Source organism: Amyelois transitella, chromosome 26 (assembly GCF_032362555.1).
Source record: "Amyelois transitella isolate CPQ chromosome 26, ilAmyTran1.1, whole genome shotgun sequence".
NCBI classification, from domain to species: Eukaryota; Metazoa; Arthropoda; class Insecta; order Lepidoptera; family Pyralidae; genus Amyelois; species Amyelois transitella.
This window is the reverse complement of record NC_083529.1, coordinates 4,219,834-4,245,224: the sequence shown is the minus strand read 5'-3', so window position 1 is coordinate 4,245,224 and position 25,391 is coordinate 4,219,834. Positions and strand designations below refer to the sequence as shown.

The window sequence follows — 25,391 nt, the reverse complement described above, 5'->3', positions numbered from 1 at the left end:
CTAGGTGCCGGCTACGGTCTACTATTGGTAGACAGCTAATCGGCACGAGTTTAGCAAGTATGAGCCAAGATGCGGGAATCGTAAGACAGCATATAGCGAGTAAGCGCAGAAACTCACCGTACCGCGTACTAGCGAGTAGGTACGCCACGATTCCGAGTGTGTAGTGTAATCGAGAGTTCCATACAATATAATACTGAACTACTGGAGTTGATACATTTACGTTCCATTTACTAGTTGATATGTGTGTTTAGACCTTTATGCTCCCATATCGGTTGATTTATTTGACGCTTTTAGTATTGAACCATCTGACGTTACCAAACTATGAACAATTGAAAATCAATTAATTTGTGAATAGAAAGCGAATTTGAATAGAATTTAAACGTGAAAGCTTTCATGTTGATTTAGTAGCAAAAAAAATATAGTAATAACCAGCTGCTCCTATTCCCGTGCGATTGTAAAAGTCAATCAAAGTATTATAAACATATGATTATTTTTTTAGGAATTATCAACCTTAGTCTGTCTAGTATAAGGGAGAAGTAATATGTGTTTGTCATCTTAATTCAAAATTAAAAACTTTATTCATTATTATGGGACACTTTAATATCGCTTAATATTGTCATATTAAGCGAGTTATGAATGTGGATGAAGCAAAGGAAGTATGCAGGGATCGTGGCAAGTGGAAAGAGGTAGTCTCTGCCTACCCCTCCGGGAAAGAGGCGTGAGTTTATGTATGTATGTATTGTCATATTTTTGGTTTTGCAATAAATTACATAAAACTAAGTTTACTGCCACTTCCAAAGCGTTAGTGCAAAAGAATTGAACTGCAGCATTTTAGTCTATAATAATACCTTGAATGAGAATGTGAGGATTTTCAGAAATAGAAGCCTCTAGCTGTTTGATCTATGATCGCTCTATTCGCAAAATTTTTTTTCAAAATGATTCTATTTTTAAGTTTAAGCCGAATTTAAAGTATTCATTATTACGGATGGATAACGCAAAAAAAGTATAAAATGCATTCGAAACATTTTTTTTAATAAAACCCAAAATCAAATATATGCGAACGAACAACACAACATTTGGTAAAGATAATCGCATCAGTGTCCCGTAACACAAAGACACTATAACCTCAATGTATGCGATTCTTCTCGGTTACGACTCGTCGTAAAGAAAAGTCTAGATTTATCAAGATAATAGTCTTGTTTGTTATGTCTTCGCTGTGTTGTATTTATTTATACCCCACTAGTGGGTCGTGTAATGATCGTAGTGTGAAATATGGCCGACACTTCAGCCCCGTAAAAGGCTTGCTTACAAATAGATCTGGTAGTTTCCAAGATATTTTTTTCTTTTGTGTGCCATTAAGGATTCAATGGTACGTGACAGGAACGTGATTTTGTGTTTTAACCATTTTTTCTTCTATTTCTAGGGTTGCTTGAGCCGAGTATTAATTTATGTTTTCCTTCATACAAACATATACATATAAATCGCGCCTCTTTCCCTGAGGGGTAGACCACATATTTCCGCTTGCCACTGCATACTTCTTTCACTTCACTCCACATTAAGGTTTTTTTTATTCAAAATAATGCTTGACTTCGCTACAGGATAAATGTTTTATATAGTCTAACCTGAATCTAAAAAAACCACATAAATAATGTGCCTACATGTTAAATTTATTATTTTAAGCAATGGGCTAGCAACTTGTCACTATTTGATCGTCAATTCTATCATTAAGCCAAACAGCTGAACATGGCATATCAGTCTTTTCAAGACCTTTGGCTCTGTCTACCCCGCGAAGCGCGAAGCGTGATTATAAGTACTTATGTATGCTTAATTGAAATATTTCAACCTAGTGGTAGTATTGATATATCAGTCAATAAGTAAGAATCTTCTTTTATATCCTTAAAAACAGTTCTACTTAAAACGATTACATGTTTTTCTTCTATACATGTAACACTTTGTTTTCACTTCCTTTATTGGTACATGTTATGTGTACTCACAAAATTGAAACTCATTTGGCTAAAACAACGGGAATTCATGTCTGACAATTGAGATAAGGAAACTTCTGTAAAGTTTGGTGTGTGTGTGTGTTGTGATACCGGGTTTTACTTGAAGGATTACTGCTGAACATCGAGAGATAACAAGGTCTAAATAAATTATAGTTGGTACAGAGTTTGAAACCAAACCAATGTTTAATATGCACATTTTTGTGTGATTGTTCATTGCACTGTTGAAATATGGGATTACAAAGAGAACACTGACTGACTTATTGAATGACAAGTCAATGCAAAGCCGCTGTGTTCAGATTTGAAGTTTCGCATGTAGGTTACTTATTTTGTAAAGGAGTTCACTGAGATGGGACTTCACAGCATTTTCGCGAGAAGTAAATATAGCAGGATTTTTCGCTTTACGGTAAGCATAATCTAGTCGGTATACCATTGACTTATTCAGATCTCTCTTAGATAGATAACACTATCCCCGACTCAATAAAAATATGATTTAATTTATTCATTCTACTGTACAAAAAAAGCCTGACATCCAAACACATTCTTCCGATTAACATAATAGGAAAGACATATAAAATTTTCATAAGTTAAGGGTCGTAACACATATATCAACTCGTAAGCGGAACGTACCCGTATCAACATGTTAACGAATCAACTCGAGCACAACCTATTGTAACGCACACTAATAGGAATCGTAAATAAATCGCCTCGTCTCGGTACGTCTCGTGAGTGGTCGACTTGCTGTTACTGCGCTTGCGTCTCAACGTATGCTAACTCACGACTATCCGTTTTCTAGCTTACCTTTGTTCATGTTCGGATACTGACTGAACTAGTACCGCTTAGCCGTCAACTAGCCCTAAGCCGTAGCAGTGCCTTACCGTATAGAATACGAGTAGAATATTCATAGGTTTATTTTCAGAATTGTATACAAGGTATCACTTATTGACGTCACATCAATTAAATCTAATTATAACTATTACCGCTTCCAAAGCGCATATGAAGAAGAAGCGGCGGAACAACCACACTGCAGCATTTTCACCGGACGTCAATTTACAAATATATGTAGAATAGATATCTTAATCTAAATTATGGACGAATGCACATTGTCTACATTAAAAAACATGAATGAATGTAAAACTAATTATTTTAATACGAATATTTCGTTAAATAAATAAAGATAAGAAAATCGACAGTGGTAATCGTTTGGTAATAGGCTTACGTTAGGTTGTCGCCTGGTTGACAGCGAGACGATACAGTGACTATCCCATTCCGAGTTGATATATGTGCAATGACCTTAAATAGAAAAGGCGCGAAAAAATCCCATTTTGCCCGACCATCCGATCATGCATGAAGAGGCTTGTGTATTTAGTAGGGTTCTGTTTATACAGGGTGCGTCAATTTCACGCTAGTAACCTCCTCAAAAAAACGTGCTTAGCGAACCGATGGATGTGTGTAGGAGTTTTAATTAACGTTTCACTAAAGGGTTCAGTGGTTTTGAGTAATTTAATATTGATACAAAGTCACTTAGATTAATGCTAATGATATTTAAACTTTCGTGATCTGCTGGCGAGAAAAAACTAAGTGAGGTCCAACTGCATTTTTCTCCGCTAGATTGTGTAAGTCAAGGAAAGGCTTGAAAAATTGGGAATCTTCTTTTAGACGATGAGCTAGCAACCGGTCATTATCTGAGTCTCAAGTCAATTATTAATACAGCACTATACAGCTGAACAAGGCCTTTAAGTATTTTCAAGATTATTAGATTTGTCTGTCCCTTAAGGCTTAAAAAAGTGTTTTAGATATATTGCTAGATTTGGGTATAAATAAATTGTGCTAGATTAATCCAGAAATTGGTATACTCCCGTACCTTTTGGAATATAATAAAGGCCAGTGCTTTTAGAAGGGTTTAGGAAATTGTATGGAATTAAATTTAGTTCGGACCCAGTCGTAAGGGCTACCTAAACAAACTTACTAATGGAGTGGGACGTAAGGCATGAACTGAAGCGGAAGCGGGATCAAAGGTTATCTCCTGAAAATCCACTGGCATTTATCCCGATTATGTCCTCGCTGGTGGCCGTTTTTAACTACGGTCCAAGAGTTGACAAGAAGGTAAGGTTATGAGGAGCTACTGCCGGCTAAATTTTGTTGTGATAATTTTTTGACCTTTCGGTGTTTCATAGAGGCAATCGTTTTTTTTAATATCTTTGTTTTTTTGTAAACCCTTTATTGCACACAAAAAGAAATAAAACAAATTACAAAACAGATATTGTATTTAGAAGAATATGTACAATGGCGGACTTATCTCTATTGGTATTTCTTCCAGTCAACCAAATTATAAAGGAAAATCCATAATCAAAAAGGCAGCGCACATAAAACATCTTCTGACTCACACCAAACAACAAGTATTTCGAGCCCAACGTTATTAAATTACCCTATTTTGGGAGTGTATAAATTGTCAAATTCATCGCCCCCTGTGTGCTGAGCAGCACTTGAGTGGTCAACTTTCAAGTTACGGTGTTTGGATAAGGTCAAGCTGTTTACACGACTGGAACTCAGTTATGCCAAAGTACGATACATTTCTGCGCACAAACTTTTCCATTGTTTTCAACGAAGATATTGTTATGATAGAATGAAGATATAATCAGTGAAATATCGTTGGCTTAGTTTCCTATAACAACAACGTACTTTGGATCTAGCTCAGTATGTGTAATTTAGGAAGAGAAATATCTTCGGAATATAGTATCAGTCAGGTAGTCAAAATATGATAAGTGAAAGTCAAAACTGAACTTGAAGAAAATCAAGATATAAAGTCACAAACCAAACATGCAAACAAGAATGTTACGAAAAATATACCAACACCCCAAAAACGATGATTAGGATTACTCTTTACATTTGACGGCGCTAGTAAATCAAAACCAACAACGTTAAACAATATAAATTAAACACATTTAGAACTAAACATTCAACTCCGAAACATCGTTTTTTTAATACATCCAACAAACACATCATAATACCGTTCCCGTTTTTTCATATGAAATGTTAGGGGATAAAGTCGTAGTCTTTCCCCAGGGTGTGATTAAACCCGAAGGCTATCATGCTCTGTTGATACACAGAGCAAACAATAGAATATTGGAACGGAACGGAGATTAGATTTTGCTTGTATGGATATAAACGTTTGATAGTATGTTGCTTGTTTTTGTCGGGTAGAAGAGAAATCAGTTGATCTTGCACGCCTTAGTAGACAGTACCTAACTTCCTAAAGCAAAAAGGGAGTAAGAAAGTGGGGAGCTACTTTCGTACTCCCTAAGGCATTTCACCACATCCTTGGATTGGGTAAGTTTAGTTTATAGACGAACTTTTCTCTGGGCTTCACAACTATTGCAGAGGTGGACCTAACACATATTGCATCAGGGCACGGTTACATCCAGTCAGGTACAGGTTTCCTCACGATATTTTTCCTCACCAAAAGAGCATCAGTTAACAATTATATTAATGTACCTCAGAAAAGATACATTGATACATAACTGCGTATGAATCTGGAATCGTACATACATCACGCCCTTTTTTCATTCGATCACTCTACCGTTTTACCTCGTAGGTCGATAAAAAGTATTTTTCACAAGACTTTAAGGAGCGATGCCCTCAGAAAAGGGCTTTATAAGATAAATTGAATCACGTTTCTGCCGTAATATTCAGGGAAACAGCCACTACAGACTCAGGTTGACCAAAGCCAATCGATTCCTACCACAACTCGAACGCAGAGAATATGGTAAGCGGCGCACCGCAATACATCCCCACAGTTATTAAGCCATGTTATTCTAACTAAATATTAAGTATAGTGGTTTGAAAGGGTCATATATTTGACAGCGTGTGTAGTACAAAAATATGTATGCATGATTTTATGTCGCCATGACACCTCGGTTAAATAAGGCTCTTATAGTGGGATGCACTATATTACTGTAATGATAAATGCTACAGCTCTGTGGAAGCTACGGTTAAGCAAAATTTGTTTAAAAAAAAGTTTTAGGTCATGTGTTCATTGTTATCGCAAAGTCAAATTTTCTAAATCACTCTCACTTCACTCACTATCTTAATATTACTTAAGGTCACTTTGTCTAAATATTATAGGACTGTTCTGTTACTGACTGACTGACGGACAACTAACAGCCAAAACTACTGGGCGTAGGAAGCTGAATTTAGCAAAGAGATTATCTATGAAGAAATGGCACGGATATATCGTATTTCTTTCTTGGATATATCTATATTCCATGTTTATTTCAGGATCTTTTTATAAAAAAAAATACATAAAAAAGTGCTTATCGGTAAATTAATAATAATGCCATGTAGTGCAAATCAGTGGAACTACAACGCGGTCTATGATATGTCGTTTGCGTGTCCACTCCTAATAAATTCTGAGAAATTAATTAGATAAAACTGTCGATAGACACTCTGTGGAGTGAAGGTGAGCACTAAAAGGGGATTTCCTAAAATTTACTGGAGGTTAAAGAAATTTTAAGCTGTAGTTTGACATAAACTATAACTAAAGCTACATTCTCACTATTTGAAAATCAGCCAGAAACTCGTAAAGCGTCGACTTTGACACAATTTTATCTGTTTACATAGTTCCAGTGACCCAGAAATATCCGAAAAAACAAATATCCACCAAACTCGTCATTATTCCAACTTTTAACCTTAAAAGTTGGTCGACAATTTTTTATTGGTGTATCCGAAGATTCCCCGAAGCCTGCTATAAAACTTTTCTCAAGGTGAAAGAGCGAAAACAAGAGTTTTTTCATTAGTGTACAATCGGGAGATATATTCTTATCTCTTTTACCCATAATATTAAGTTAATTTTAATTAAATTATCGTCGTTTTTGAAATGGCGTTTTACTAATTCCTTTAATAAATTTGAATAATACTTTTTTTAATAATCATTGTTTTAAATTGCCTAAGTTTACTTTTTAGTTATTTCCGAATTCTTTCATTATTAATTGAAAAGAAAGTATAATTTTTTTGATGTAGAATTCTTCAAACATAATTAAGGGTTCTTGAAAAATCCTTAATTATGTTTGAAGGAATCAAAAAAGTAGAAATTAAATATTAAAGATATGTAAAACAAAAATTCCCGGTAATTTCTGTTATCTTGAGAATCTTAGAAAATCCTCAATTAGTGCATCCCTCCACCACATTATGTAATCTACATTATAAATTTCATATTTCTAGACTTAGGCACTGCCTGTCAGTCACTCATTCAGTAACCAATGTGTTTTATAATAACTAAAAGGAAACTTAACAAACTTTGTGTGTTTAACATCGCTGAATAGCTTTTTACTAATATACAAATATTATTCTCAAATCAAACTCACCCATTAATCAAATCAAAACTAATATAGTTATTACAATATGAGTTTCAATATTTACTCGATAAATCAAACTCCGTCAAATACCTTATATAGTTGTATGAGTAAGACGTGGGAATTCATTCAAGTAATGTTAATATTTTACCTACTGTTTTTGTCTATTTTTTTACGTTTTTGCCTAGATAAACATGCCAAGATTTTGGTCTTCACACAATTCTGAATTTTGAGCGTCGCTGGTCGAATGAGTAAGGTGCCAGGTTAAAACGCGTGTTGCGCATAAAAAAGGCACCGGTTCGAATCCCACCTAGGCCATGTACGAATGACTATTTTCGCAGTTATGTACATTATTTTGAGTACTAACCGATGCTCTAACGGCGAGGGAAAACATCGTGAGGAAACCTGCATATCAAAGCAACTGGGTGTGCAACCATATGATCCAATACGGGTTAGGTTTCCCTGCAAAAATTGTGCAGGTCAGATGGGAGTAGCTTCATGAAAAAACTTGGCTCACCCAATCCAGGATCCATGGTCAAGGGCTTACCCCGGACTCCTCCTCAAAGTGGTGAGAATGAAACCGGGACTAAAGCTAATAGGAAGTTGACAAAGAAGACAATTCTGAATTTTATCATATTACTTGAAAATTTCATCTTAGCGACGCTAGCATACGAGTAGAAATATTATCATGTTGAATAAATATAAATAAATAAATAAATAAATATATCCGGGACAAATTACACAGATTGAGTTAGCCTCGAAGTAAGTTCGAGACTTGTGTTACGAGATACTAACTCAACGATACTATATTTTATAATAATAATAATAAATACTTATATAGATAAACATCCAAGACCCAGGCCAATCAGAAAAAGTTCTTTTCTCATCATGCCCTGGCCGGGATTCGAACCCGGGACCCCCGGTGTCACAGACAAGCGTATTACCGCTGCGCCACAGAGGCCGTCGATACCTTCAAAATAATATTATACCTTCAAAAATCTATTTTGTAAGTAGAGTTTATTCAACCTTCGTAAATCCTAGACTAAACTTTTAAAGCCGAGTTTTAGACTGTCTCAAACACTTGCACGGCTTTCGAGTTCAATGGTAAGCAGTTTTTTAGTACAGCCCAAGCATACTTAGAAAACTTCAAGTTTTTAAATACGTTCTAACTACGTCTTTATCCCTTACAAGACAGAGTCGATAGTATCATAAAAATTCGTAGTCCATGTATTACTTATAGAATTTAGAATCTTATTCTCAGATAGTAAGAAAGAAGATTTTATAAGCCAAGTTTACATTCATCTATTATGCTTCCGTATTTCCATTGTATCCTCAACCATTGCATTTCCGTCATCAAATAAAAAAAACACTAGCCACCTGGTTTGAGTTGCATCAAACAGCAAACAAACCAGAAAGCTAAAGAAAATTATTAAACACTAGTGACAAACAAACTTTAAGCTATAACAAATAAAATAATTAAAGGAGGATCCTCTAAAGAAAGCTGATGCTTGAATTGCTTATTATTCGCTTCAATTTAAAAAATTATTTCGTCTGAAAAACGAAAAAAAGTGGTCAATGAAATGAGACTGTTATTTTTCTAAATATACGTCAAGCAATGTGGTCTTTGCGTCTTGTGTATACTAGTATATGTATACTAGTATTCTAGACTACATAGTCTAGAATACTAGTATACATATACTAGTGTATTAATATTATAACTGGTTTATACCTAACTAGCTTTCCGCCCGCGGCTTCGCCCACGTGTAATTCGGTTATATATAGCGTTTTTAATGATCTCGACAAGGCTTTTTCTTCCACAGGCTGAAATCTTGTTACAACTGGAATACGCCGAGATTTATGGACCGATTTACGTGATTCTTTTTTTGTTCGGTAGAGTATACTTTCAAGTTGGTCCCGTTGTTACCTAGTCAGGATCTGATGATGGTATTCCAGGGAAATCAAGGGCAAACCTCAAATTTACAGGCAATTACGTTTTTGACAATTTCATAGATCTGTTTAAGTATTTGCGTCTTATAGTCATCATCCCATGTGAATGAGCTGATGATGGAAGGTACAACTCCTCAACGGTTTGGAGTTGAAAGAAAATTCTTACGAAGTTATACGTACATGTGAGGCTATTAGGTTGACCTGATAATAAAAAGTAAATCTCATTAACGTTAAGAATTTAGGTGAAAATGGATGCGGACAAATTTCGTCTCTTCACTTGTTTCCTTTTAGCTGTTTGTATGGGTAGTGTTAACACAAAATAGGGATTTAAAGGCGTGATGTTATTAATGTTATGCATGTATGTACATAATTATGTATGTTATTATGTATGTTAAAGAGACGACTGAAAGTTGTCATACAAAGTCTTTTTTTTTAAGGATGGGAAATCATCAAATGACCTCTCCCGCTCTGGGTGGAACGGAAGGGAGTGTCAGACTTTTACTGACTAAACCCACCTCGTTCCTTCAGTTGCCCTTTGCGTTCCGGGGCCACGGTATCTCGTTAGAACTTTCCCGCAGCCCCGGCTCAGTTTATCCCGTTTCCCCCCCTTGGGGGTTGACATTTCAAAAATCCCTTCTTAGTGCTCACTTATGTTACTAAAGGAACCTCTGTTCAAAATCTCAGACTCCTATACCGAGCGGTTTCGGCTGTGCGTTAATAAATCAGTCACCCAATCGCACCCCCTAAATCACGATTGGAGGGTAGTTTGAAAAAACTTATAATGTCAAACATATTTACTTGCCTATGTACGTGTTCATGCCAAGTTTCAAGTTTATAAACCCAAGGAATAAGATTTTTCATAGAAACGTTTTTACCCCTTTTCCCCCCCTTGGGGGTTGAATTTCCAAAAATCCTTTCTTAGTGCTCCCCTACATATCCCAAGGAATTTACATTCCAAATTTCAGCTGTCTACGACCAGTAGTTTCGACTGTGCGTTGTCTGTCAGTCAGTCACTCAGTAACGGAAGAGTTTTATATATATAGATAGATATAGCAGAAAGACTACATAGTCTTTCTGCTATATTAGGTATAAACTAGTTATAATATTAACTAAATATATATAAATATATAATCTATACATATAAAATAAGAAAGAAGCGCTTAACGTTAATCATATAAATCTTTAAAATTCTATCAATTCTTCTATGTCAAATGCGAAAAGCGAATACAAATTATAACAAGAAACAATAATATATGTTAAATATTCGCTTTCAGTTACAAATGCATAGCTATTTACTGAACAACGATGCAAGTTAAATCCCTTGAGGTCTAAGTTCTAAAGTGCAATGTTATTCAGCATCCGACCAGATTTAAGTCCATTATTAGTACCTCCCGTAGCTAAATTAACACAATTCTGACGGTTTAGTCCCACAGGAGAATTTTGAGAGCACTAGCTTTCCTGTGATTTCGGTAAAGTGAATATCGGACTAACGTTATTTGCAGGGTGTCGTGTGGTTCCCAGCACAATATGACCACTTAATGTCTTCCCATGAACATCGCAAAATGCGACTAAGGGAAAGGCTAATTAATATGGAATTCTTCTTGTAGGCGATGGGCTAGCAACCTGTCGCTATTCGAATCTCAATTCCATCATTTAGCCGTACAGTGGCCTATAATTTTTCAAGACTGTTGGCTCTGTCTATCCCGCAAGGGATATAGAAGAATAAGGAGCCTAAATTCTGCCTTTAATCATGATTTAAAATTATCTCTAATCCTTCACAAAAATAAATTAATTTGTTATTGCGATTCACTCAAAATGGCAAAGATCAAATCTACTATCTGTCGGTATGATTGATGATTTTATTTTATTTTTTCTAACCAAAACAGAATAACATAGTCGAACAAATTGGATGTATTTGTGATAAATGACAAGTTTGACCTGTTAACTGGGATCTGGGGTCACCACGCTGTCATATGTCATCGCATCTGCTCAGTCTCTAATGTAAGATAATATTAATAAGATAATCCATACGTTAAATACGTACGTGTACTACGTACTAGAGCCTACATCTTTCTACTTGTCTCGATCATTGCATACTTCTTTCGCTTCATCCACATTCATCATTCTGTGTATACAAATTTGTTAGTTTAGGGTACTAATCCTCTATCGATAATAATAATTGAGTCCTCTGTGCCGCAGCGGTAGTACGCTTGTCTGTGACACCGGAGGTCCCGGATTCGAATCCCGGCCAGGGCATGATGAGAAACGATTTTTTTCTAATTGACCTTGGATGTTTATCTATATAAATATTTTTTTATAAAATATAGTATCGTTATATCTCATAACACAAGTCTCGAGACCAACTCAATCTGTGTAATTTTTCCCGTATATAATTATTATCGATACAATAATATAATCAAATTGCAAGTGACCGATATTCGTCTGTTATTTAAAAGATTTCGGCAAAACATCAACATGGCGGATCTATACATATTAATATGGCTGTTGAATGAACAAGGTAACTTGGCTGATTATATGCGAAATAGGCAGCAGTATGTGGAGTACGATGGATGTCAGTCTAAGCCGTATGTAGTTAGATCAGGAGTGAGTCAAGGAAGTAATCTCGGTCCCCTTCAGTTTCTCATATTGATCAATGACTTACCCTCTGTTATCCAGCACTCCGACTGTTTATTGTTTGCCGATGACCTAAAGCTGTCCCTTAGAGTCAATGAGGTAAGAGACTGTGAGCGCTTGCAGGAAGACATTGACAGGATTGTGTTATGGGCTTACGAAAACAGACTTGAATTCAATAAATCGAAATGTGTTACAGTCAGTTTTACCAAAAAACGTAAACCCATTGAGTACGAGTACAAGGTAGAAAATGTGACTATGAAAAGAGTATCAGAGGTAAAAGATCTAGGAGTTACTTTTGCAGCTGACTTATCGTTCAAAACACATATTCAAAATTTAATAAAAAAAGCATTTAGAAATTTAGGATTCATATTACGTAGAGTACATGGGTTCACTAACACAAAAGCCATTGAGTCCTTATACAATGCTTTAGTCAGAAGCCATCTAGAGAGTAACGCAGTGATTTGGGCTCCACATGAAGCTAAATATAGTCTCATGCTGGAGCGCATACAGAATAAATTCATAAGGTATTTATATATGAGGTTGTATGGTGTCTATCCATACTATCCTTTAATGTATCCCACCTTATTTGTTCTTGGTATGGTGGGATATACTGAACTGCGTGCGCGGAGAGACGTTTCGCTTGCCTCATATATATTTAAGCTACTTCGTGGCAGATCTCACAACCCCGAATTACTATCTCTGCTGAGGCTGTGTGTTCCCGAAGGGTACGTAGGGCGCCGCCGCCGGCCGCCGCTGCTGGAGGTGCCCCGGGCTCGCACCGGGTTGCTGCGCGGGGCCCCGCTCGCGCGCGCGATTCGTAATGTCAATCGGATTTCCGAAAATATTGACCTGTTTGCATGTTCTCTGAGCGAATTCATAGTAACAGCGTTATATATTGTATGCTACAGTAATAATAATAATTAAAATGTATTGCTTCTCTATCGCATTGGTGCAAACTGTAAAGATAGAATTAAGCTTCTGAAATAAATAAATAAATAAATAAATGTATTTTTTTTTTTAATATCTTTCTGTATGAAGTATGAAGTATGCAGAGATCGTGGCAAGTGGAAAGAGGTAGTCTCTGCCTACCCCTCCGGGAAAGAGGCGTGATTTTATGTATGTATGTATCTTTCTGTCTGACTGTTGTATTTTTGTACTCGCATCACGCAAAAGCTATAATTGCTCCAGTTTAAATGCGATTTTCACAAATAATGTTAGCAGGCCTAACACATCTGAGAAAACCGTGTTCAAAAACTGGTTATTTGTCAAATAGTTCTCCCTCAACACTTAGAAGGCTTCAGCTTTTTTGAATAAATATTAAATAAATATCGAACGAAATAGCAGGAAACAGCTATTATTTTAAAGAGATAAGTCATTGATTCATATTCGGCTCGAAAGGCCACTTTGTTAAAAATGTTTTTTTTTTTAATTATCAGATACTGCCAATGAAATAATATATAATACGTACGAGTTTATTTCCGATAAAACAACATTGCCCGCTCAATTTTAATAATTTTGCAAGATGTCCTTATCTGTAAGTAAATTATTTGGTTTATTGAATGAAATGTGTGAAGTATGATGCTATCATAGTCTTTTTGTTTGACAGAATAATCGGAAAATCGTGAAGTCTCGGAACCGATCACTCAACTTGACTGATTGGTAATTTGAAATTCAATTTCGTTGAGATTTTCAACGGACCGGTTGACGGCTTATTATCGTTCTTTTAATTTGTTTTGAGTCCAAGAAATCTATCATAATACTTTTCTCTTTTATTATTTAAAGTGATTTTCTAGAAGATTTATATTTGTATGAATAATAAAAGGGGAAAGTTCATTGACCAATAAATTTGGATTTAACTGCTTAATATTTGAGTTTACACTGTCACTAAGTTTTGGCCACGATTTCATGGGGACCAGTCGGATCGGTTATGATGTGCAGAGGGAGAAACAAACACACCTTCATTTTAAAATTAAAAGTATGTATAGATATTATAATTTTAACATAATAAATTATGAACCCCACAATTTTTATTAAGAATCAAAGAACTAATTAGGTACTATAGAATTTTATAGTTAACGAAGAAGTGTTACTGTCATAAATCTACAAATACACTGTGACAGGTTGTATAAACAATATCACCACCACAAAATAATAAATAAATAAAACTAAAATTTTTGAAAATCACGAAGAAATGATGTGTAGCTAGAATTCCCGCTTACAAAATATCTACTCATATATTCAATAGTCAACAAAATTAAGCTTCTCGGGAATCGCTTACACAAAACAGATCAAAAGAATTTATCTTGGTAGGTAAAGCAAATACCCAAAAACGAAACGAATTCAGAGGCCGAAAAACAAAGAAATACTTAATAATGTACTGAAAAGAGATCGCTCCCAAAAGAATACTTGCCTTTTAACAGATCTTATTCACAATGAAAAGAATAGGATGTTTTATCTACTTGAACACATACATAGTACGTCAAGTCTATATCCCTTGCGGGGCGGACAGAGCCAACAGTCTTGAAAAGACCGAAAGGCCAACTCAATTCAACTAGCTATACCTAGCCTACTTTACTTTAATATGAAGTTATATGTTGTACTGTGCCATGTGGTTCTCGGCACTCTAAAATAAGGCGATTCCATCTCTTTTCAATGGACATCCTAAAAGACGACTAAGGGTAAAGCTTATAAATTTTTGGATTTTTAGGCCACGCGCTAGTAACCTGTACAGCTGAACGTGACTTTCCAGTCTTTCTGGCGGAAGGTCAGGTCAAGAAACTAAAACCGATCAGTTTTCATGAAGACAGTTATGAATAAAGATGATGAAATGAATTAAAGACTAAAAAAAAGATAAAAATAACATAATTTTAGAACATTTCAGATAATCCGCTATGAATTTATTTTTAAAAACACTTCTTTTATTTTGTTACAGGTACTACATTTTCTACAATTATCTTATGCCGATGGATGAAATATCAAGAAACAAGTGTGGTGCCGTGTGGTTCCTAGCACTTTATGACAAGAGCACTCCATCTCTTTCCTAGGGATGTCATTAAAGGCGACAAAGGAAATGAGCGTACATTCATGCACGAACATTCACTGGATTAAGATGAGAATAGTAACACATTGCTAGTTACACTTCTTTCCCTTGATTGACTTTTACAGTCTACACAAGAACATAAACAACTAATATACACTGTGTTTTTCTTGCAAAGCTTATCTTGGGTATTATTTCTTGGGCGCTTTTAAACTTGTTCCCTTTTTAACCACTCATCCACAAATACTCTAGAATGGTACAGGTATTGCTGAATCCTCTAGAATATTATAGGGAGGTGCCGTGTGGTTCCCGGCACCAATAGAAAAAAGAATACGACTACTCCATCTCTTTTCCATGGATGTCATAATAGGGCGTCTGATGAGGACAACTAGTCCTGATTTATAATTTTTGACGAAAATAAAACTCTGGACTCGATAAAAAGATGTGTATTCGGAAAAACGTTCAAAAAAAGGCGGGAAGATTTTTCTTCTTTTTTTTTTACAATGGAAATTGCGCACAGATAATTAATTGGCGCAAACATGCCCCCGGGCGTTGAAAGCCTCTCTTTCAACCAAACTCTGCGTCGACGGGTAGAGGGCAAATCCTATTGAAAGCTCTTCGTATGACTCCAACAGATGTGGTGATGTCTGCCACCCGAACAATTCCATCTGATCCAGGATGGACGGCAATGACTCTTCCCAATCGCCATTTGAGAGGAGGTAGATGATCTTCCTTTACGACGACCAATGCACCCAGCTTCAGTGTATTGTTGCCCTTTTGCCACTTGGTTCTGTGCTGCAACTCAGACACGAACTCCTTACTCCAACGAGCCCAAAAATGCTGGCGTAGCTGCTCTATTCGTTGGAAACGTGATAATGAAGCAGTGGAATGGTCCTTGATATCATGCCGTGGAAGTGAAGTAAGAGGCCGGCCTATCAAAAAATGTCCTGGAGTCAATGGGGTGCAATCTGCTGGATCGGAAGACAGAGGCGTCAGTGGACGTGAATTTAATATTGCCTCAATCTGGACTAACGTGGTGTTAAGCTCTTCAAACGTAAGGTTACAATTTCCCAACACTCGCCTAAGGTGGAATTTTGTTGACTTGACACCCGCTTCCCAAAGACCGCCGTAATGAGGGCTATACGCAGGGATAAAATGGAATTTGATACCATCATTAGCTAATTGTTCGCTCAAGGAATCACAATTAGTTTTAGGAAACTTCGAAAGTTCATTGCAGGCCCCTACGAATGAGGTACCGTTATCGGAATAAATATCATCGGGCTTTCCCCGTCGCGAAATAAATCGAAATAATGCTAGTAAATACTTATTACTCGTTAAGTCACTCACCAGCTCCAAATGGATAGCTTTAGTGGTGAAACATACAAAAATTGCAATGTACACTTTTATCAGCTTACATCCGCGACCTTGCCGACTAGCAGCCATGATGGGACCAGCATAGTCCACACCAGTGCACTGAAAGGGGTAACCGCCTGGAAGGAGACGCTGCTGTGGTAAATTGCCCATTATAGGACTAACTGTTCTACCTGATATGCGACAGCAACGTACACACTTACGATAACAACTCCTCGCTAAATTTCGTCCGCCTATAGGCCAGTACGAATCTCTAATAGAAGCCAACATCAATTGTGGGCCTGCATGCATTAACCTTATATGTTCAAATTCAAAAAGTAATTTTGTAAATTTATGAGTGGACTGTAAAATAATAGGGTGCTTTTTCTCAAAACAAAACAAGGAATTAACTAAGCGTCCTCCAACACGCATTATTTTATTATCATCAAGAAATACATTAAATTTAATAAGGGCGCTTTTATTTGGCAATTTACGATTACCAGAAAGCATTTCATACTCAGGAAATGATTCCTTTTGACTTTGGATAATGACAACATTTAGTGCATCCTGCAAATCATCTTGTGACAGAAATTTACTAGCTGCAGGCTTTTTTCTACACAATTTAATAAATTTTAAAACAGTACCTACAGTGCGGATAAGCCTTAAATAATTTGAAAATCTACTAAAATCTATAAGAGTGTAACTCAGACTATCATTACGAATAGTAGCGCTCAAAGAAACAGAAGGTCGAGTTTCAGGCAGATCGTTTAACTCTAATGATTTACATGGAGAAGGCCAATGTGAACTATGTTGCTTTAGAAAGCTGGGACCGCTCCACCATAAATACAAAGATTTCAGAACACTAATATCTCTTATAAATATTAGTTTTTTCAGTCATATGACCTAACTGTATATATTTAGACATGAAATCTCGATACATAGTGCCATAGTCAGGCTTTGATTTCAGTCTACGTTCTAGAGAATAAAAACATTAAGATGCCCTTTGGGATGAGTCTCCTAACATGGAAGGACTTTGCTTCATTGGAATACGAACACAAAAATGACCATCATCTAAACTTGTCGTATTTTTCAAAAAATGTTCCTCACATAACCTTTCTTCAGGTGAATAATGAGAGAATGGAGGGTTTATCTCTTCCAGATTCCAAAACTTCACCAAATCATTGTGAATTTTATTAAAATCATTATTAAAAGAGGAATCTGTTTGAGTAAAATTACAAGAAATATCATTTGACCTACGCTTACCTGGATTATAAGTAACAGGACCGGAAACTATCCAGCCTAGTAACGTGTGACACAGTACCGGCTTACCTACACCTAGTCTAATTCTCTGTGACCCGACCAAGTCCCAGAAGAGATCAGCACCTATTAATATATCTACTTCTGACGGCTTATTAAATGTGGGGTCCGCTAAAAATATGTTATCTGGAATATTCAAGTCTAAAATGTCGATTTCACGACAAGGCATAACACTCATTAATGATGGCAAAATAAAACAACTTAACTTTGCAGTATAAGAGTTGTATAAAGAGGTCATCTTTACGTGACATATTTTGCCTACGTGAGAACTCACGTTATTTATGCCATAGACTGAACCATTAACATGACAAGTATTCAAATTGAGCCGAGTACATAAGCGTTCTGTCATAAATGATGAAGTACTACCACTATCAAGCAGGGCCCGCACTATGTGCTCACGATCGTTCTGATCACATAACTTGATGAGAGCGGTAGACAACAAAACACCACCGCGGTGTTCACCGTTATCACCACAAGACGAACTGAGATCCGCAGACAAAGTTAAATTATTTGCACTCGCATCAGTGCTTGTCCCAGCGTCAGCGGGCGGTAACGAAGGCATGGAAACAAATGAGCTATCTCGTGATGTATTTTTATTATCATTATTATTGCAAGAATTTGAAACATGCTTATTATCCGTCAAATGCAACAATATATTGTGACGGCGTTTACACAATTTGCAACCCGGCCTTTTACAACGATTGGCGAAATGACCAACATGAAAACAATTATAACAAACTTTAAAGTTAGGCATTATCTTGTAACGGGCGTCTACACTAAGCGCAAGGAATTGTGAACAACTACTTAACAAGTGATCTGACTTACAGTGCGGACACAACTTATTATTTAAATTATTATTGTTGGGATTTGCAACAAGCATATATTGTATCCTACCTGTACTATGCTTAGAGGGAGAAGCATTATTGCGAGCTCGCGCTAACTCTAAGGTTTCCAACAAATCAGAGCGCGTGCGAATGAATTGTAGGAATGTACTAAATGTTATTATTATCTTTATCTATGCGACCCTTATGATCCTCCCACTCACGCAATGTTTGCTGAGGTAATTTACAAGTCACTATATATATTAATAAAGTGTCCCAGTGTTTCACAGGCTCACCTAGTGACTCCAATGCACGTAGATTTTTATTAAGTTGATCAATTAAATCTTTTAACACAAAAGATGACTCTTTCACTATAGTGTTTAAATTAAATAAGGAGGATAAATGATTCTGCACCAATAATCTTTTGTTGTCAAAACGATCACATATCAATTTCCAAGCTATGTCGTAATTTCCGGCTGAAAACTCAACGGCATGAATTACAACAGCAGCAGATCCCTCCAAGGACGCTCGCAAGTAATGGAATTTATTAATTTGGTCAATTTCGTCGTTACAATGAATAAGGCTGATAAAAGTGTCACGGAACTCCAACCAATTGCTATAGGTCCCGTTGAACTTTGGGAGCTGTATGGTGGGCAACCTAACAGGCTTACGTTGACCAATACGGGTAATTTTATCACTACTTACCGACTCTTTATCATTATTGTACTTACATAGTAAGTCCTGTGCCCTAGACAGTGAGTTGTAATACAAAGATTCGAACTCAGCTCGTTCGGTTAATCGAAAATTGATATCGTCAGCTAAACATTCTAAACGTAACTGTACCTCATTGTAAAGTTCATACATACTTTCGATCTTCCCCATCCGTAATTGCAATTCCCTGACCGTACAACTGTCCAACTGTTCATCAAATTCTGGCAACCCATCCAGGTAATTGATGAATAGCGTCAAACGTCCCTTAAAACTACCTCGTTTCTTAACAAGTTCCTTTTCTTCAGACATATTGGGAAACGGATGTGGTCAACCTGAAATGTTTACAATGTAAAATATAAACAACCGATGTTTAAAGTAAAGATACACTTATGCCTACCAATTTAATGCGTTAATTATCTAACAATATTTTTTCGACAATTAAACTAACAAAATGCATTAATTGAAAATGAATGTGTCGATAATTTAAATAAAACAAACTTTACTGTCTATTAAATGATAACAAGGGCCTTAGTGATTTTCGTTGCAAAAATAAACTATCAAGTTAATTAATAACTTTGCATTGAAAATAAGTACATCACCATGAATAAATAGGCTCATTAAACCGAAATAACAAATTACAATCATACACGACGGCAACCAAAATTTGACCTACCTAGGTTCCTATGATACACCTGCGATGATAACGTAGTAACAATGAACTGACCTATGCACCTTTATTTTACGTGAATAATAAAAGAATTTGCTAAAATAACAAATAATATATCCAAATAATGAAACAACAATGCTTCCTATACCTATTTAATTAAGTATAATTAGGATATAATTATAGCAAATATTACGTAAAAAACAATGGAGAAAGATGCTAGGTATTAACAAACATAAAGTGTAATAAATAGTACTAACCTTATAAAATCCTTAATTAACACACTTAACAATACCTGTTCGAGTGTTGGGTTAGTTATTTAAATATAATATTACTACTTAACACCATATAAATGTACTCCGTCATCTGCAGAATTTTCCTTTAGGTAGTAATGCCGCCTCGAGTCCGGTGATATTAATAATCGTCAAATTTACTGAAATTATTCATATTAACGCTGATCCACATTAATTATTCATCCGGCTTCGGTTTTGGACCATGATGAGGACAACTAGTCCTGATTTATAATTTTTGACGAAAATAAAACTCTGGACTCGATAAAAAGATGTGTATTCGGAAAAACGTTCAAAAAAAGGCGGGAAGATTTTTCTTCTTTTTTTTTTACAATGGAAATTGCGCACAGATAATTAATTGGCGCAAACAGCGTCTAAGGGATTGGCTTATAAACTTGGGATTCTTCTTTTAGGCGATGGGCCATCAACCTGTCCCTATTTGAATCTGAATTCTATCATTAAGCCAAACGGCTAAACGTGGCCTTTCCGTCTTTTCAAGACTGTTAGCTCTGTCTACCCCAAAAGGGATACAGACGTGATAATATGCATGTATGTACGTTATAGGTGCTCACTTCCGTAAAAAAGAAACAAATAAATTCACTAAATTATAAGTTGACACCATCCATAAATTCATTGCTACAAACGGTCATCTCAAGAGTACTCGAAACGGCAGAGCTTGCATGAAGAGAGTAATGAATGTGGATGAATCGAAAGAAGTATGCGGAGATAGTGGCTAGTGGAAAGACGTAGTCTCTGCCTACCCCTCCGGGAAAAAAAATGTATGTATATGTCACCGAAAAGTAACAAGATACGCAAGTTTATAAAATAAATTTGTAACACAAAAAAATAAATTAGTAGTAATAAGTTTGTAAAACAATACAATCCTACGAAAATTAATAAACTGACTAGTACATTTATAAACATGCGGTGTATGTTATTTTCAGGTGACATACATATATATCCATTAATTACCAACCTGAAAAAGAACTATGAACCATTGCAAAACGGAGAAACGGCATACATAAATTGCTTGCAGCGTCGCGCATACAACATAATGAATAGTTTAAAGTCCCTAGGTGTGGGAACCAGGTGGTCCTGCGGGAATCATCAATTTTGTTGTTACATTGCTTGTTGGCTAGGCTCCAGTAGATCTTCGTACACACGAACATGAAATGTATTATAACGTTGTTATGCTTCGCTTCAAATTTTGTATCGTAAAATGGATGATTATATATATATATTAATAATAATATAAATAAATACATACGGGACAAATTACACATGTTGAGTTAGCCTCGAAGTAAGTTTTAGACTTGTGTTACGAGATACTAACCCCAACGATACTATATTTTATAATAAATACTTATATACATAAACATTCAAGACCCAGGCTAATCAGAGAAAGTTCTTTTCTCGTCATACCCTGGCCGGGATTCGAACCCCGGACCTCCGGTGTCACAGACAAGCGTACCACCGCTGCGCCACAGAGGCCGTCAAATCAATTATTCCTTTCGAGTTTACTTGTAGCTTCGCCCGCGTGAATTTAGCGTCCATCAACGAAAAGCGACGAATTTAAATTTAACGTCATCTTTTCAAAAGGCAACTAAGGTAAAGGCGTATAAACTTGGTATTCTACTTTAAGCAATAGGCCATAGAGCTGAACGTGGCCAGTCTGCGAGGCTCTTACCTCTGTCTACCTCGTAAGCGATAAAGACGTGTGTACACTTAATCCAAGCTGGTCAGTTTTCTTGCTACTCTCCTTCATATCGTCTTGTGAATTAGCTGGACTCGGGTAATAAGAATATTGACTACGATTCATATAATATAGGTACAAGATAAATTATTTCCCAGTAGAATTAGTTTAAAGAGATCTTCAATCATATATAATTATGATCGAAGGTAGGAATGTAATAATTTACTATAATAACACAAGAAATTCCTACAAAATATTGTTATAGAAGGCGCCATTGGTAAGTTGTTGTTACGTACATATCACAGACACGTTTCTGTGAAAATTTGATTTATCCGTACAGTTACGTAAAATTTTCCATCACAAAAACAAACAGGCCAACCTGCCAATTTGAATTCCATATAAGTTATAGGAAAAATTAGGCCAAAATTTACATTGGGGTAGTCGCTGGCTTTGGAAACAGGCCAGCACTCATTGTCATCCTTTCCGCCTGCGCGGATTCTATTGTCACTCTTTTCACCTTCAAATTTTGCTAACAGCCGTTCATTATACGAGTATAGTTTGTGCACATACATACATATGGTCACGTCTATATCCCTTGCGGGGTAGACAGAGCCAATAGTCTTGAAAAGACTGAATGGCCACGTTCAGCTATTTGGTTTAATGATAGAATTGAGATTCAATTATTATAGTATATTCTTTTTTTAGGCGATGGGCTAGCAACCTGTGACAGGTTGCTAGCCCATCGCCTAAAAAAAGAATCCCAAGTTTGTAAGCCTATCCCTGTCGCCTTTTACGACATCCATGGGGAAGAGATGAAGTGGTCCCATTCTTTTTTGTATTGGTACCGGGAACCACACGGCAATGTGTTGTTAGTTTGTGCAGAATTTAATTCAAATTATCTTATTAGTCTTAAATCATTGGCCTAGTAACTCGGCGACTTGATAAATGTGTGAGCGGCCAAAATAGGAATCGAAAATGTCGGAAACAGTCACAGATAATATTTCACCTTCACCTTTATCAAATTTCCACGAGAATTTGTGCTGACATTTCGTTACGTGTCTAAAAGGAAATAATGTATGCAAGTGAAGATAGTTCGTTTTGAAAGTGTTTTATTGCATACGTAACGATAAAATATTTTGTTTTTTTTTTATTATTTTTTCCGTTAATAGAAATATTCATATAAATTTTTACATATTATGTAATCTGTAGAGGAGAGAGACGCCGTTTCTATGGCGCGAAATATTATCGCTGTCCCGTTTTATCTTATAATAAAAAGCGAAACAGCGATTGTATTTCGCGCGATGAAAACGGCATCGCACGTGCCATGCCACGGGGACTGGATTGATTAATTCAGAGCGACTCCGTCTTAGAGGGATGAGAGCGAGCGATTTAGAGGGAATTCTAACCCAGTTCTTTGTTTTATTTCCTTGAAGTTGTTTTATTTTAGCGACGCTACTGGCCTATACTTTTAGTAATTGTAGAGAAAAATCTTGAAAATATGAGTTTTTTGTATTTGACAAAAATTGATAAGATCTAACCTTATCAGCTAGTGTAATGTTACTCGTATTAAAGAATTTGATTTGATTGATTTTCCTAAAGGGATAAACAAATACTATAATATTGTCAGGCACACGAAAATCAAACTTATGTTTAATAGAAAAAAGCTGAATTTGCAACGGTCTTGCTAGTTATGAAATATAAATACTTCACTCACATCGTCATACTACCCTAATTTGCATATTGAAATACCAGCATGTCTGAAATTCCTTTGATAACCATCACAAATTCTATCACTGTCCTTCTTGTTGTTCTTACAAAATAACGAAAGACCAGATGTGCCTCTTTATAGAGCGTCAGTGGTAAAATCGGTAAAGTGTCCGACTAAAATTGCGTAAAAGTAATACGCGTGGGACACAGGTTCAAATTCTTCCCCGGCCGTGTACTATTCCCTTCTACTTACTCTTTTCTGCGTTTCGAACATTAGTTTAAATACTAACCGCACACAAGCCGCTGCACAAAATGTGCGTGCTTTGATTGTAAGGAAACCTGCACATTAAGTTATTGTCTTTAAAAAAAACTTCATATTTTTGCGGATTAAAAGGTAATTATTACCAGCTCATTAAAACTTTAAAAATGTTTTAATGAGCTGGTAATAATTACAAAAAAAAGTAAATATTATACCATAAAATGCATAAATTCTGTATTTTTTTATTTAATGCCAGAATTTACATATTTGTCGCGTGGCCGATCTTGGCATTGATAATTTTGGTATTTCCCTGAATATTTAAATAAGATTTATAAGGTTCGTCAGTAAAGGAATTTGATACATAAAGACTGATAATGTAATGCATTTTGCAATCTCGCATATTATTCATTCATTCAAAATATTTTTTATATTTTTGTAAAGATTTTACCGCGGAAGTGCCTTGTGGTTGCCGGCACCAATACAAAAAAGAATAGGACCACTCCATCTCCTTCCCATGGATATCGTAAAAGGCGACTAAGGGATAGGCTTACAAACTTGGGATTCTTTTTTTAGGCGATGGGCTAGCAACCTGTCACTATTTGAATCTCAATTCTATCATTAAGCCAAATAGCTGAACGTGGCCATTCAGTCTTTTCAAGACTGTTGGCTCTGTCTACCCCGCAAGGGATCATGATCATATGTATATATGTATGTATTACTGCGGAAATGTAAAAATATTATAGATAAATGAGATTTATTGTATAGTTGTTTTTAATTAAGTCTATATTTCTTTGTCGTTTATTACATTTGCAATTCCGATAGTTACCTGAATGTTAGTTTTCTATCCATTATTTCATATTCAAGACTTTCAGCTAGCACTTCTATTCCGTAAAGAGTTGATGGTACATGGTCAAATTTTTCAAGTACGACAACATAACCACGCGACCGCCAATTTCAAGACAACGGACCAAAAAACTCATACACTATATTCTCAGTACCTATTCAATAGAAACAGTGTGAATTTACTAAACATTCTATACCGAAATCAAATCAATACGCTTAGCCGATCACATTAAGTAATATCCTGGCACATTACTCAAATTGGATTCTGGGCTATCGATTTTATCAAATTCCTATTAGCGAAAACACCACTAGATAAACCTATTCAGTGTATCAAACTTCCGATTGGTAAGTAGATACTGTAGCTCGAGTGTGTTTAATTCCAAATAATATGTAATTAAAGAACGTTCGGAAATGTCCAAATGTAATATATACATAAATAAAATTAGTAATTGAAGTAAGAGGCCGTTATGATGATGAATATGTCTTGACATTCAGTTTAAGAGCACAATCAAGTCAGAAATAGTAGGAAGGTAATATATTAATCAGCCAATTAGATTAAAGATTTATAATTATATGTGATCGATGAAATGCGAGTGATAGATAACAATGAATACTTGATATATCTACTGTGAATAATTGATGTTCTACTGAAGACTAATACAATAGAAACGTTATAAGGTTTAATTACAACGTAGACGACGGTTTAATTTTTAAACGATAGAGTATGCCGTGTAGTTTCTGACACCAATAAAAAAGAATAGAACCAT

At 35.9% G+C, this 25,391-nt stretch overlaps 3 protein-coding genes across 3 annotated transcripts in view; 1 reads left to right on the top strand and 2 right to left on the bottom strand.

Annotated features, from left to right (window-relative positions):
* Nucleotides 1-25,391, top strand: part of LOC106131982 (zwei Ig domain protein zig-8) — a 105,989-nt gene that overhangs the window by 28,841 nt on the left and 51,757 nt on the right. The window lies entirely within an intron of this gene.
* On the bottom strand, nt 15,537-16,493 carry LOC106135986 (uncharacterized). Its single transcript, XM_013336412.2, has one exon. The coding sequence runs from the start codon at nt 16,491-16,493 to the stop codon at nt 15,537-15,539; it is 957 nt and encodes a 318-aa protein (XP_013191866.2).
* LOC132903426 (uncharacterized) lies at nt 18,629-19,477 on the bottom strand. The gene has a single exon (XM_060951728.1). It carries the CDS (start codon nt 19,475-19,477, stop codon nt 18,629-18,631), a length of 849 nt encoding a protein of 282 aa, XP_060807711.1.